At 23.4% G+C, this 13,231-nt stretch overlaps 3 protein-coding genes across 4 annotated transcripts; all 3 read right to left on the bottom strand.

Moving 5' to 3' along the window:
* Positions 1-6: 6 nt before the first annotated feature.
* LOC107997842 (DNA polymerase alpha subunit B) lies at positions 7-7,871 on the bottom strand. The gene is made up of 7 exons (XM_017056726.3): positions 7,331-7,871; positions 6,711-6,924; positions 6,548-6,596; positions 1,751-1,851; positions 882-1,676; positions 598-813; positions 7-535 (listed from the first exon to the last, which is right to left on the bottom strand). The coding sequence occupies exons 1-7, from the start codon at positions 7,404-7,406 to the stop codon at positions 217-219; spliced, it is 1,770 nt and encodes a 589-aa protein (XP_016912215.1). The 5' UTR covers positions 7,407-7,871; the 3' UTR covers positions 7-216.
* Positions 7,872-7,911: 40 nt separating this feature from the next.
* Positions 7,912-11,894, bottom strand: LOC107997841 (dipeptidyl peptidase 3). The gene is made up of 4 exons (XM_062075286.1): positions 10,613-11,894; positions 9,983-10,280; positions 8,166-9,918; positions 7,912-8,085 (listed from the first exon to the last, which is right to left on the bottom strand). The coding sequence occupies exons 1-4, from the start codon at positions 10,780-10,782 to the stop codon at positions 7,937-7,939; spliced, it is 2,370 nt and encodes a 789-aa protein (XP_061931270.1). The 5' UTR covers positions 10,783-11,894; the 3' UTR covers positions 7,912-7,936.
* Positions 11,373-13,072, bottom strand: LOC107997884 (DNA repair protein RAD51 homolog A). 2 transcript variants are annotated; one of them, XM_017056813.3, is made up of 3 exons: positions 12,489-13,072; positions 12,078-12,333; positions 11,373-11,996 (listed from the first exon to the last, which is right to left on the bottom strand). In XM_017056813.3, the coding sequence occupies exons 1-3, from the start codon at positions 12,576-12,578 to the stop codon at positions 11,398-11,400; spliced, it is 945 nt and encodes a 314-aa protein (XP_016912302.1). In that variant the 5' UTR covers positions 12,579-13,072; the 3' UTR covers positions 11,373-11,397. The 2 variants fall into 2 exon arrangements, with proteins under 2 accessions (XP_016912302.1, XP_016912301.1); XM_017056812.3 differs by having other exon boundaries at positions 11,373-12,333.
* Positions 13,073-13,231: the final 159 nt, after the last annotated feature.

Raw genomic sequence — 13,231 nt, 5'->3', positions numbered from 1 at the left:
TACTAATTTTAATAATCAATTTTTTTATTTATCCACTTAAAAAAATTATATGGGATACATGTATTATGTATGCAAAATTATGATAAGAAAAAATATAAATTATATAAAAATTCTTTTCATTATTCTATAACTTCGTATTTCAAATAATAAATATATAAACTTGTATTTTTTTATCTTTTTATGATTTATTTTGCAAAAAAATAAAAACGCTTATATTTATACTTTTGCAATTTCACAAGATATATTGTTTGGATCCCATTTCCTATTATTCACTGATCGTATATATAATTTAGCATAGATATACTTTCGCAATCGCTCTGGATTTAAAACGAGAGATTCATTTAATAATTTGCAATAATATTTCACATCGGAAGGTAAAATCAATATGTGTGGTTGCCGTTCAAAACAAGCGTATTTTGTCCAAAGTGTTGTATCAAGATTTAAACCAGAAAGAGGAGGATACAAAGGATAGAATGTAGTTTGAGACAATATATGATCAGCTAACCGACCGAGCCTATCCATTCCAGGTGTATTCCTAAAAGAACTTTCTGTTATAATAAAATTCATATCTTACTAAATAGATTCTGCTATACTTACGATACTTCTTGTTGTCCAAGATGTCTAAGAATATCAACTGATGTTATTCCTATATGTAAATTATCTACATTTATTATGCAAGGATCTGGCATGGAATAAAGATTCGCCGCATTTGATCCAATTTTATTTGTATTTATAATAAATTCTGGTGTCGGAAAAATTGAATCATGATGCGCATCGCGATTAGAAGATACTAATACAATACGTGTTGATTTCCTACATTATAAAAAATTGTTAATAATAATTTATTAAATATTAATAAAATATTATTAATCGATAATAACCCTTGTAAATATTGTAGAATCTTCATCAAAATTGCATCAAAAAAATCTTGATATGTCTCTTTCAAGGTACACTTTTTAATTTCAGGATGTGTATATTCTATAAAAGGTCCAATTAATATTAATATATTTGGTTCTTCTTCTACAACACGATTCATAAGATCCCATAATGGTTGATAATTTAAATTATCAGAAGGTGTAAATGGGCCAACCGCAACATAAATTTTTATATCTACTGATAATTTTGGTTCATCAAATAATTGTGCATATCCCTTAACAAATAACTGTTTTACTATTAGAGTATCTCCAGTAGTATTAAAACCTTCCACTGCAATTATTTGACCAGGAAACAATGAATAATGTTTAACTCCACTAAGATCCAAACGTATAACAGGAGCATTTTTTTCACCAACATTTGTTTTAGAACCTTCCAACATAACAATTTTATTGCCAGTAGAAGTATCATCCATTATAAATATTCTACCCCATGTTCTAAATGTTGTTTGACTTATACACATTATGTTTCTCACGTAACGCATGTTAGAATTCGAGGGTCCCATTTCGTTCCAAGTATAACATAGACGCTCACCAAAACTTTTACAACGACTGCTGAGAAAGACTCCTTGTTTGAAAAGCATTTCATACATATACACTGCATCTTTTGGTATATGAGGATTATCAGCTTGAACGATCGATACTTCGTGATCGTTTTGAGTTTTCCAATTCTGAATATTTGGACCAAAATGCAAAAGAATTTTAGCTTTAACTGTACTGCTCGGTGAACGAATAGGTACATTTCTGCAAAAATGATTGAAATTTGCTAATTCCAGTATCGAATTACAAAAATGTAAGTTATAATATAATTTGCTTACAAATTTGATGTATATATTGATGGTGGAAAAATTTGTTCTATTGCCCGTAATTTTGTATCATTCTCTAATTCTGCTGATGGACTCCTTGCTCTTTTAATTTGCTTAAAAAAAAAAAAAAATAAAATTTTATATAATAATAATATGTTCATCAAATTATTTTTACTGAAAATTAGAAATATATTATTTATATATATTTCGCATACACAACATTCTAAGAGTAAAACAGATTACCGTAGACGAGTATGTATCTAGTCACGAAATAAATCAAAACGTGCACCACATTCATACTCGCCTATGGAATTATCTGTTTTATATTATCTTAATTTATATGTGAATAAAAAACAGTTTTTAGTAATGAAAAATTGTTAAAATTCATATTCATACTTTAATATAGAAGAATTTTCATAATCACCAATAAAATTGTGATGTTTAGACCTGAACGTACTTAATGAGTGTGGATCTAGTCACAATTTCATTTTCTGTGCACTAGACCTTCACTCATTTGGCAAATTCAGGAAATTTTTTCATTTTCTTCTTTTTCTCTATCCTCTTCTTTCTCATATTGCATCATATAATGAGGCACGTTCCATTATTGATACTTAGAAAGCAAATTGTTTTCTAAATATCGAATATGAGAAACTGTTACGATTAAGAGAAAAAATTTAAATAAATAAAGAAAGGACAGAAACAATAAACATAATTATTTTATATTCATAATATTAAAATGATAAAAACTATATAGCATGATCTGTATTCAGAAGTCAACATAACGAGAAAGGTTAATTGTTATTAACCTGATCATTCTTGGCACTGTATTACGTATTGTTTCGATAAAGTTTAAACTATTTTTTGTACTTTGCGTTTAATGCTTTTAAATTTAATAACAATTTGCTTTTCTTGTAACTAATTAATACTAATAAGATATTTTCAATTCTTTAGGAATGGTTTTTTTAAAAAATCGTTTTTATATTTATATATACAATTTCATTAAAATATAAATTATATAAATTATAATTTATTTATAAATTAATAAAATAAAATTTACAAAAATTACAAAATATGTGCTAAATACATGCAATATTCAATCAAATATAAAAGAAATATGAGAGGAAATTTATTTGAATGATACTTGCTGTACCAGATCATGTAAAACTTTAGGTCGATCACCGAGCTGTCCTCTTTCCCCCTCTTTTCTGACGAATATGCACAGAGTCAGGAGACTATTTCTCCTTCTACCCCTCTCTCCACAACTATCCGCCCCTGGCAATCTTTTGCCCCACTATTCACAGAGATACCGTGGGAAATAACATGGTGCTTTTACCAGTTATATGCCATGCCATAAAAATCATTGGCATTTCTTTTATTTTTCAATAAAAATATCAAAATATATATTTTTTTTCCTCTTCATAAAAAATTTAAATTTTTTACTTATTTTATGTATAAAAAAAATTAAAGATTGAAGCATAAAAATAAAAAAGATTGGATTGTCAATTGTTGAACAATTATGCTTAATTAATAAATGTAAACAACTTCTTAAAAAAGATCTTTCAACAAAATACTTTCAAAAAAATTAAATTTTATTTATTAAACAATTTTCTATTTATTCAATTTAAAAATTTCAGATATTTCATTATTACTATAAATTTCATTTATTTATATAATTTTATTCAATTACTTTTTCATATTTTCATGTATAAAATGATATCATCAATGTTCGATACTTTTTTATTAAAAATTAATAAAAAAAAATTAAAACATACTAAATATCAAATAAAAAAATATAGAATTATTAGTTATATATAATTTTAACAAGCTAATATGTACAAACTATAATGTACATTTGGAGACATAAATGTATAATTTAAAAATTAAAAATGTTAAACAAAAAAGTTTATCATATAATACCTTTACTTATATAACCAGAGAAACCATTTTTCGTAGAGTATTTAAAAGATATAGAAACACTTTCAAAAAAGTGAGTATACTCAAAGAAACATGCAACATACTCGAAGCAACAGGTTGTAGCGACGCGACGCTTGGAACTCTCAACGAATGAACGGTCGACGACATTCGCGTATACGCACACTACTATAATCCACCTTTTTTCTCTCTCTCACATATAATACTATTTTCATTTCATACAATATATATGAACGCATATATATTAATATGAATAAGGTTATCCATAAACTTTTCTATTGTTAATTACATTTATCGCATATTTCTTATAACAACATCTAATAATAAATTCAATATGAGCAAACAACTTTACATATATATGAACAATTTTTTCATTTTTATATAGTTAATCTAACAAGTTTTCACGATAAACATAAAACTTTATCGTAGAAATTGATAAAAAAAGCAAAGAAAAATTGAATGAATTAGAACGTAGTAATAGCAATAGCAACAGGTCGTTACTTATAACGCGAATCGTTATACGATTGGCCGGAATGACTTTCGAGTATGAAATTCACTCAAACCGAATTCCGTAATGGCTGACGCGTTACTTGACCATTTCAATATGTAATATACACTGACACTCCCGCATATATGTGTATAATATTATTTTGCACGAATTATTTATTACTTCACAATATTTACACATAATTTACAATTTATATACTATATCCACAATTAACCGGTAAATCACTGATGATAATACACTTCGAATACGTGTAACTAACTGACAAGCAAACGGTAGCGTCTCAATTCGACGCCATCGAGATATTTGATTATAGCTACTGATTTTTAAAAAATATGAACTATAATTGCCTTGTACACAAACAAAACAATTACTTAGTAAAATAGTATTCGTAAATTTCAGTAGAATTTATGAATTAAAGCATAGAAGTACATAAAAAACACAACGTTTTGTTCGGAAAGCTGTAAGCGCGCGCGCACGCGCGCATCAGGATGATAATGGAGTCTGGGTCCTTGAAAACTGAAATCGTACCCTTTGAAGAAATCTGGTCAGCTCTCTTAGATGGAAGAAGAACCCCTCTCTCTACGATACGAGAATGCACACTATCCTTTTTCAACCAATAAGAATGAATCCAACATTCCCCTCCATAATAGAGTGTCCTTTGTGGGAGACTGAGAAAAAAGAAGAGGGGATAATGGCGGCGATCTACCTGAACGATTTTTGTGGCGGGAATTACGGTGTTTCAACAAGATCTTACAACACATCAGAACAAGAAACCACCTGCCGAAAAATAGTATTGGAATTTCTAGTACTCAATAACAATAATGTAAGCATAATATTAATATTATATTTTATATAATAATAATTGTTAATAATATCATTTTAAAATATTCTGTATTTATAATAAAAAAATATTACTTAAATTTAAAAAACAAAATTTAATTATTGCAGAATTTTATTAAAATATATATAATATATAATTTTGAAATATGTAAAACTTTGAAATATATATTTTGAATTTAAATTAAAGAAAATTGAAATATATAAAAAAAAAATCATAAAGAATATTTAACCTTTTTATTAAAATAAATATAAAATAAATAATTCAATTATATTCAAAACTTTATTTTGTTAATTATAAAGAAATTTCAAAATTAATTTATTCCATAATATATAATATATAATTAATTCTAATATTAAATGTAATAATAAAATTTAAAAATAATTAAATATATACCATTTAAACTATATTTTTTATATTTAATAAAAATTATTGTATAATATGTAATTTGTCATATTTTTAAATATAGATATATTTTTAAACATAAATTTGAAATTATAATTTACAAAAAATCAAATAATATATTAATGAATAAAAAAATATAAATAATATAAAAATAATTAAAAATTTTATCTTCGTATTTTGTTAGATACAATTTTGAATTTTTTTATGTAGAATCTTCAGGTAGAAATCTTACATCATTGTTACTGTACTGTAGACCATAGATCGACCATAAAGAATGCAAAGCAATGTTGCCAAATCGATGTAAATCATAGAATTGCCAAGTTGAGACAAAATTTAATATTCAATTTTAAATTATAATATTTTTAAAATATTTTGAAATATATTATATTTTAAAAATTATTGAATATTTTTTTATGCTTTTTAAAAATTATATATACATTTATGAACATTAATCTTAAAATTATTAATTTGATAAAATGTAATATATTTTACATAACTTGTGAAAATTTTAGTCTTATGTTAAAATAGTATATTATATAATATTATATATCAAACAGTATATAATAATATATTATATAAATATAAATATTTATTTTTAAATATATTTTTCATTGAATAAAATATTTATATATATATTAAAATATAATAAATTAGAAAAATTTTCTTGAAAATGCAAATTATAATTATGCAATAAACTTCGATTATATTATATATATATATACATATATATATATATAAATTTCAAATATCCATTTTATTAATGAAAAATAAAATTGATAAATCTGGCAACAATGTTAGAAGATCATTATAAGAGTAGAAATCTTTCCTCTTGAAAAAAAAGAATAATGAAAACTAACAGATTTTAAAATCAAAATAATCCATTAAAAAATTCAATGAATATTTTATGAAAAAAAAATAAAAAATCTTAATTTCAATCAATAAAAAAAATGCGATTTTTACAAAATAATTAGTAATGAAATAAATTAAAATATAGTATTAAATTTTTTTTACTAAAAATTATCATTTATTGATAAATAATAATTATATATATATATATATATATGTGTGTGTCAAAAATAAATAAATATATATGTTAAAATAAAGGATAATTAAAATAAAAACTTACCTTTGATGTGGAACATTCTCCAGTGTTATAAAGTTCCAAAACATTATTACTATAATTATATTAAAGGAATATGTAAGGATAATATATAAAAATATCATAAACACAAAAGAATAATAATAAGAATTTTCTAAATTTGATATATGACAAATATATAAAAGGATACATAATATCTTCTTTAGATTGAATATCGAGAGCATGTACATTTGACATGGTTTGTGTTATAACACATTTATTATTTTTTTTAAGTTCTTCATCCTCAAATTGAATAAGATTGTTTATTGTTGGATTAATATCTAATGAATGTGTAATAGTATATGCTACCCATAATTCTAAAAATTTTTCTTCATCTATATTATAAACATGACAAAATTGTACACCTAGACAAAAAAAAATTAATTAAAAATCTGTTAAATAAAAACAATATATTAATATATTTTATATATTACAAAAATGAATGCAAAATTAAAAATGTCAAAACAAAAGTCTAAACATATAAATACATTTTATTAAAATATAAATAATAGTTCATAATATATAAAACAAGTTTTCTAAGATAAGGTTAAAAAACAGATATATTATAATTTTTTAAATATATATATAATATTTAATAATATTTAATATTTAATAATTTAATAATTATTAAATATATAAAATGTATTTAAATTAAAATTGAGTTCTATTTCTTAAATAATAGTATTTAAATCAAGAATTAATCAAGAAGAATTCATATAGGTTAGAAATGAAATCTATTAATTTTAAAGTATAAACTTATAAATAACTTACATTTATCGATGATGGATTTATCGAAAATATCACAACCTAAATTATAGAAACATAAACTTAACGATTCTTTTGACATTTTAATATACTATACTTTTTAGTTTTTTCCCGCCAATAAATATAATAAAACAATATATGTACATGCGCAGAATCTTCATTCATATTCAGTGCTACAATGCTTTGTGAGTATATGCGTGTGCACGCGCACGCGCGTGACGTGTATGTTATTATAGAGAAATATTACATATTCAATGACGTAAAAAATCACAATGAATATAAATGTATATTGATGAACATATATATATCGATAATATTATTTTTATTATATATTATATATTATTATATAATATTATATATAAATAATATATATAATATATAATAAAAAAAATGTTTTTATATTTTTGAGAATATATTTTATTTTAAGATATATTTGTTAAATATTTGTAATAAATTTATTTTATACAAAATTCTTATTCAATAAAATATTTGTAAAAATAATAAATGGCATTGTTTTTTATGATTATGATTCTTATCCACATATACATATACAAATGTTACAGTATATATCAAAAAAACAAAAAATATTTTTGTAATACTTGTATTAAATAGTTAATCTTCGAATATAAAATGTTGTTTATCTTTTTCCATAATTTCAATAAGTGTTTGCGAAATATCTGTAGAAGGAAATCTTTCTATCCAAGATTGAATCAATCCAGCAAAATTGGGTTCATAGTTTTTCAATTGTACTTCATTTTCATCTATTTCCACAATAAACAAATTATTTAATAGTAGTATAATTGTAAAATTTTGTAATATATATTACTATTTAAATACAAACCATTAACGAATGTATTAGATTGTACAAATATCTTTCGGGGTTCTTTGTGAGCTAAAACTATATCCCTCCAACGTGCCCATGGATGTGGTTCTATGTCAGGTACTTCACTATATTTTTCATACATTTTTCTGGCTGCTTCAATATCACCTGTACTTTTATAAATTTGTAATTTAGTTAAAAAATCTCCAATTGCTTTTTTACCAACTGTTAAAATTTTTGTTCTATTAACAGTTAATAATAAATTCTTTCCAGGCTCAGATTCTACAACATTAACAAAATCATTGCCAGCTTCTAAACAAACTCTAAGTAAAACATATCTTGCTTGAGAATGAGCTTGTAACCATTTTCCAGTTGATGGTTGATACATTTCTAAAGCTTTTGCACAACCAGTCCATAATAGACATAACCAATTTACATATATTATATCATCTGCCTCAGAACCTTCATATCCAAATATATTTAATATATCTTTTTCTAAAGATAAATATAATCCAACTGCTTCTGCTCTGCATTCCTCATAAGATGATCCCAATGACCCAAATTTCGAATCATATGTTTCACCAGGTAAAAAATATTTATTTATTAATTCTCCAGTAAAAGGATTTTTTATTTTTCCAATATTGAAATTATATGAACCAGATTCTAATTGTTTCAATAGTTTACCTGTTCCATGACCAAGAAGTTCATGCAAAGCAACTTGTACTTCAAAGCTAGCTACTCTATAAGTATTCATCAAAGTTTGATCATGTTCAGATAAAAATGGTATTACATCTAATTTCATATTTGCAGGAATTACATTACCCAAAGAAACATTTTTAAATCCTTCTGATTGTCTAATTTCATCATAATTTGGAATATTTATACCTGCAGGAATACCAGATCCCGAAAATGTTAAAACATCCAATGAAGTAAAATCAGGTCTTAGAAATTCATCTTTTTCAAAATCTTTGCCCCAAGGGAGTTTTGGTATAAATTTTTCTGCATTAGTTACCAATGTAGCAAATTTTTTGGACATTTCCTTATTTACCATTGCTACAAATCCTTCAAATTCTCCTCTTTGACCTGCTGGATCTCTATAAGTTTCAATAAAACCTATATAAGTTTCTATAACTGGTCCTTTGTCTTTAATCCATAAACGAGAACCATCCTTGTGATCTTGTAAAGATCCAGTTTGAAAGTGTTCTATGTATTTATTTAACATATTTTTTTCAATTTCATTTACCGCATATTCTTTTGCTTTTTGAAGATTATGAACAACTGGAATCAAAAGTTTACTGTAATCTCCTTTTGTAATTCTAAATTTTGCATTTTTAAATACTTCTTCTGATAAAGTAATATTAGAATCATTATTGGTTTCCACAGAAGCTAATCTAATTTCATATGTATCAAATTTACAATCATTTTGATAATTTGCTATTTTAAAGCATCTTGTATTATAACATTCTAATCCTTTACTTTGCATAAAATCATTAACTAACTCTGCATCTTTTTCTGTGCAATTAGCAGAAAAATAAGTTGTAATTCCCTTTTCATTCAATCCTAGAGATTTTAATTTTCCTTTAATAGAATATATTATATTTTGAATTTTATTCCAAATTTCTTCAATGTTTTTGGGATTATTTTTATATGCTTTTGAAACTTTTATTATAGTTTCAAATTTATCCTTAGGTAAATTTGGAATTATTTTACTATCACCAAAAGATTTATAATTACCAGCATTTGCAAAAATTCCACATGAATACACTAAAAATGCCTAAAAATATGAAATATATGTTTAATATTTAAAAAATGAAATTACTATTTGATATAAAACTTACTGTAAATTCATCTTCATTAATATTAACATTAAATGCAGAATTTTTTAATTCATTTATTGTTTCAGATATAAAGATTTTATGTAGTAGAGCAAATATTAATGGTGATTCTGGAGAAGTTTGGACAAATACAATAAGACCACCATTCCATGCAGCTTGACTTAAATAATGTGCATATAATTTTTCATTTTTCGTTAAAGCATTAAATGCAGTATCACATTCTAATGCAATTATTGGTTGTTTATTTGGTAAAGTAAATAAAGAAATATCTTCACTCATATTCGTAGACAATAATTTTACACTAAAATACAATGTTATAATTTAATAAATTTATTAATTATATTTTAAGTTCTATATAAATTTGTATATAAACAATATTTGTATATAATGTATTTATATATAAACAATACGGTATTATTACGGTATTAAATTAATAAATTTAACAAAATATTTTTCATTATTATGACATTATTTAATTATTTTCATAATTATGACATTTTAGAAAAAATATTAAAAAATAAACGTAATAATAAAAATATATATATACATACACTAAAATATAAAAATAAATATATATATATATATATATATATATTCTATAAAGCAATGACAAATCAAACGCACATAACCCACCTTGAAATAAAATTATTTTCGAAATACTTAATTTTTTTATTTGTATTTAAAATTATAGATCCACTTTTTTTTATTTTAACAGTTATATTAAATGAAAAAGTCCGTATGAAATGTTGAATCTTAGTTTTCGAAACAATCTTCTGCCAATAAAATGGCCACGTGTACAACATATCTCCGCATTTATTAAATTATAATTTAAACATTACAATTTATCCAAAATAATCAAAAAATGTTAATAAAAATAACTAATTGTATTTTTATATATACATATGTACAAAATTAAACTTATTTATAATTAAATTATTACATAATAAATTATCATTTTTTAAATCTTTAAAGGACAATTATCAAAATTTCCTAGATAATCTAGTTCTTAAACTTATCAAAAGTTACAAGTGTTTAATAATGGATTTTAAATTATTTTTTTTAATTTAAATTTTCTAATTTTCCTTTACAATATATAAATATTTCATATAAAATTCAAATTTATTACTAAAAATATAAATAAGTTAAAGTTTCTCATATAATATGATAAATTATATTATATATTTAATATATTCTTTTTTTATATTTAATTTTTTTCATTACAATTTTGTATATACCACAATAGTTATTTAATAATAATGTAATTTATTCATTATTTTTATAAAATAAAACAAATTAGATAACTTTAAAGTTTAAAGTGTAATTATAGTAAATAAAAAAATTAAATTATTTTTCTTGGAAGGCATATTTTAAACATTTTTTTTACAAATATAGATTTTCATAGAAAAATAATAAATCTTTTATTCTTTAACATCTCCAATACCATCTGTATTTATTGCAAACATTGCTTCGCTTTCAGGCAAACAAGGTGAATCATAAATTTTACATATTCTAGTTTCACCTCTACCTTTACGTAGATATAATCTTGTAGTACTTGCATGAGCTATGATGTGACCTCCAATTGGTTTTTTTTGATCTCCTCCAAACATACTAGCTGCACCATCAACTTGTGCCACAACTTGATTGGTTATAACAACAGCAACACCATGTTCATCAGCTAATCTAAGTAACATTCTAAGAAATCTGCCTAAATGCATTTGTCTAGCAGCTAATTCTCCTCTTCCAGAGTATTCAGTTCTATATAAACCAGTTGCACTATCTACTATCAATAATGCATATCTAGATTCTGTCATCATAGCGCTAGCTTGAATTAATAGTTGAGTTTGATGATCTGTATTATAAGCTCTAGCACATGCTACATTATCTAATACAGAATCTCCTGCAATTTTATATCTTTCAGCAACAGCAATTAATCTTTCAGGTCTAAAAGTTCCTTCTGTATCTATATAAAGACATTTTCCTTCTGCACCTCCCATATCTATAGGTAATTGACAATTGACTGCAAGTGTATGACATAACTGAGTCTTTCCTGATCTAAATTCTCCAAATATTTCTGTAATAGAACCTGTTTCTATACCACCTCCTAATAATCTATCTAATTCGCTGGAACCAGTAGTTACAAAAACTATATTTGATCGAGTTTGATGAATTTCAGTCGCACTTTTAAATCCCATCACAACTAATTTTGATGCTTCTTGTAAAATTTTATCTGCTTTAGCTTCACTAATTCCTTTGATAGCAATTAAACATTTTTTGGGAGCGTATGCTACAGCTTCCACAGTATAATAACCAGCTTCTTCTAATTTTTTTACATCTCCTGCTGTTATGCCATTTCCCTAAAAAAAAAATATATTAAATAATTTCTATAATTTAATATAGTTAATTATATAAATTCTGTCATATAAATATTTAAATATTTAAAAATTATAATGAAAAAAAATATATAGGTTATATAAATATATGATATATATAGGTTACAAAAACAAATTACTTCTAAAGTTTTTATTAATTTTGCTTGTGGATTATATTCTTCAAATTCTTCATCTCCTTGAAGACTAGCTGTAGATGCCATAGCTGACATTTTATGATATAATATACACTTTAAATGATAAAAATTATTAATGCAAAAATAAGAATTCAAAGCAAGTATTAACTTTGCGCCAAAATATTATGACGCCATCACTGATGTCAAAGTAGTTTTAATTTATGTAATTTGCATTATTTAATATTATTTATTATCCTAAAAAATAATATACTATTTAATACTAAATTATATAATAAAAATAAATATAAATAATTATATTAAATAAGAAAATTAATATTTAATAATTTATTGTAATTTACAAATTTTTCTAATATATTTACTATTATTAATATTATTAATATTTGACAATTATGTTATTAATAATATTATTATTATATTCCATGTAAATATATGAAGAATAAAATAAAAAAATATATGAATAAAAATTTATATTTTTAATTAACTCTGTTGATAATACTTTATTTTACTGTAAATCTATATCATTTAATCTGAAAACTAGATTACGCATTTATCGACAATCAACATTATAAGTTTCTATTAAAGATGTCTCTTCATTCGAAATGAAATCAAGGAAGAGAAAAAGGTCAGGAACGAAAGGCATTAGGTCGAGACGAGACAGATTATATCTGTTCTGACGTCTGACCATTAAGATAATTGTATATTTATCCCTAAAGTGTTCTTAAAAGGGG

This window comes from Apis cerana, linkage group LG5 (genome assembly GCF_029169275.1).
Source record: "Apis cerana isolate GH-2021 linkage group LG5, AcerK_1.0, whole genome shotgun sequence".
NCBI classification, from domain to species: domain Eukaryota; kingdom Metazoa; phylum Arthropoda; class Insecta; order Hymenoptera; family Apidae; genus Apis; species Apis cerana.
Note: the sequence above shows the minus strand (reverse complement) of the source record. Positions and strands in the feature narration are given on the sequence as shown.

What these genes read in the sequence shown, in the direction of transcription:
- LOC107997884 (XM_017056812.3), bottom strand. Translation starts at nt 12,578, where the DNA reads ATGTCAGCTATGGCATCTACAGCTAGTCTTCAAGGAGATGAAGAATTT. An exon ending in AATTAATAAAAACTTTAGAA is followed by an intron (nt 12,334 to 12,488) that starts GTAATTTGTTTT and finishes TTTTTTTTTTAG; the next exon opens with GGAAATGGCATAACAGCAGG.
- LOC107997841 (XM_062075286.1), bottom strand. Translation starts at nt 10,782, where the DNA reads ATGTTGTACACGTGGCCATTTTATTGGCAGAAGATTGTTTCGAAAACT. An exon ending in GAAAATAATTTTATTTCAAG is followed by an intron (nt 10,281 to 10,612) that starts GTGGGTTATGTG and finishes ATTGTATTTTAG; the next exon opens with TGTAAAATTATTGTCTACGA. An exon ending in ATCTAATACATTCGTTAATG is followed by an intron (nt 8,086 to 8,165) that starts GTTTGTATTTAA and finishes TTGTGGAAATAG; the next exon opens with ATGAAAATGAAGTACAATTG.
- LOC107997842 (XM_017056726.3), bottom strand. Translation starts at nt 7,406, where the DNA reads ATGTCAAAAGAATCGTTAAGTTTATGTTTCTATAATTTAGGTTGTGAT. An exon ending in CAATCTAAAGAAGATATTAT is followed by an intron (nt 6,597 to 6,710) that starts GTATCCTTTTAT and finishes ATATAATTATAG; the next exon opens with TAATAATGTTTTGGAACTTT. An exon ending in CTTGGACAACAAGAAGTATC is followed by an intron (nt 536 to 597) that starts GTAAGTATAGCA and finishes AAGTTCTTTTAG; the next exon opens with GAATACACCTGGAATGGATA.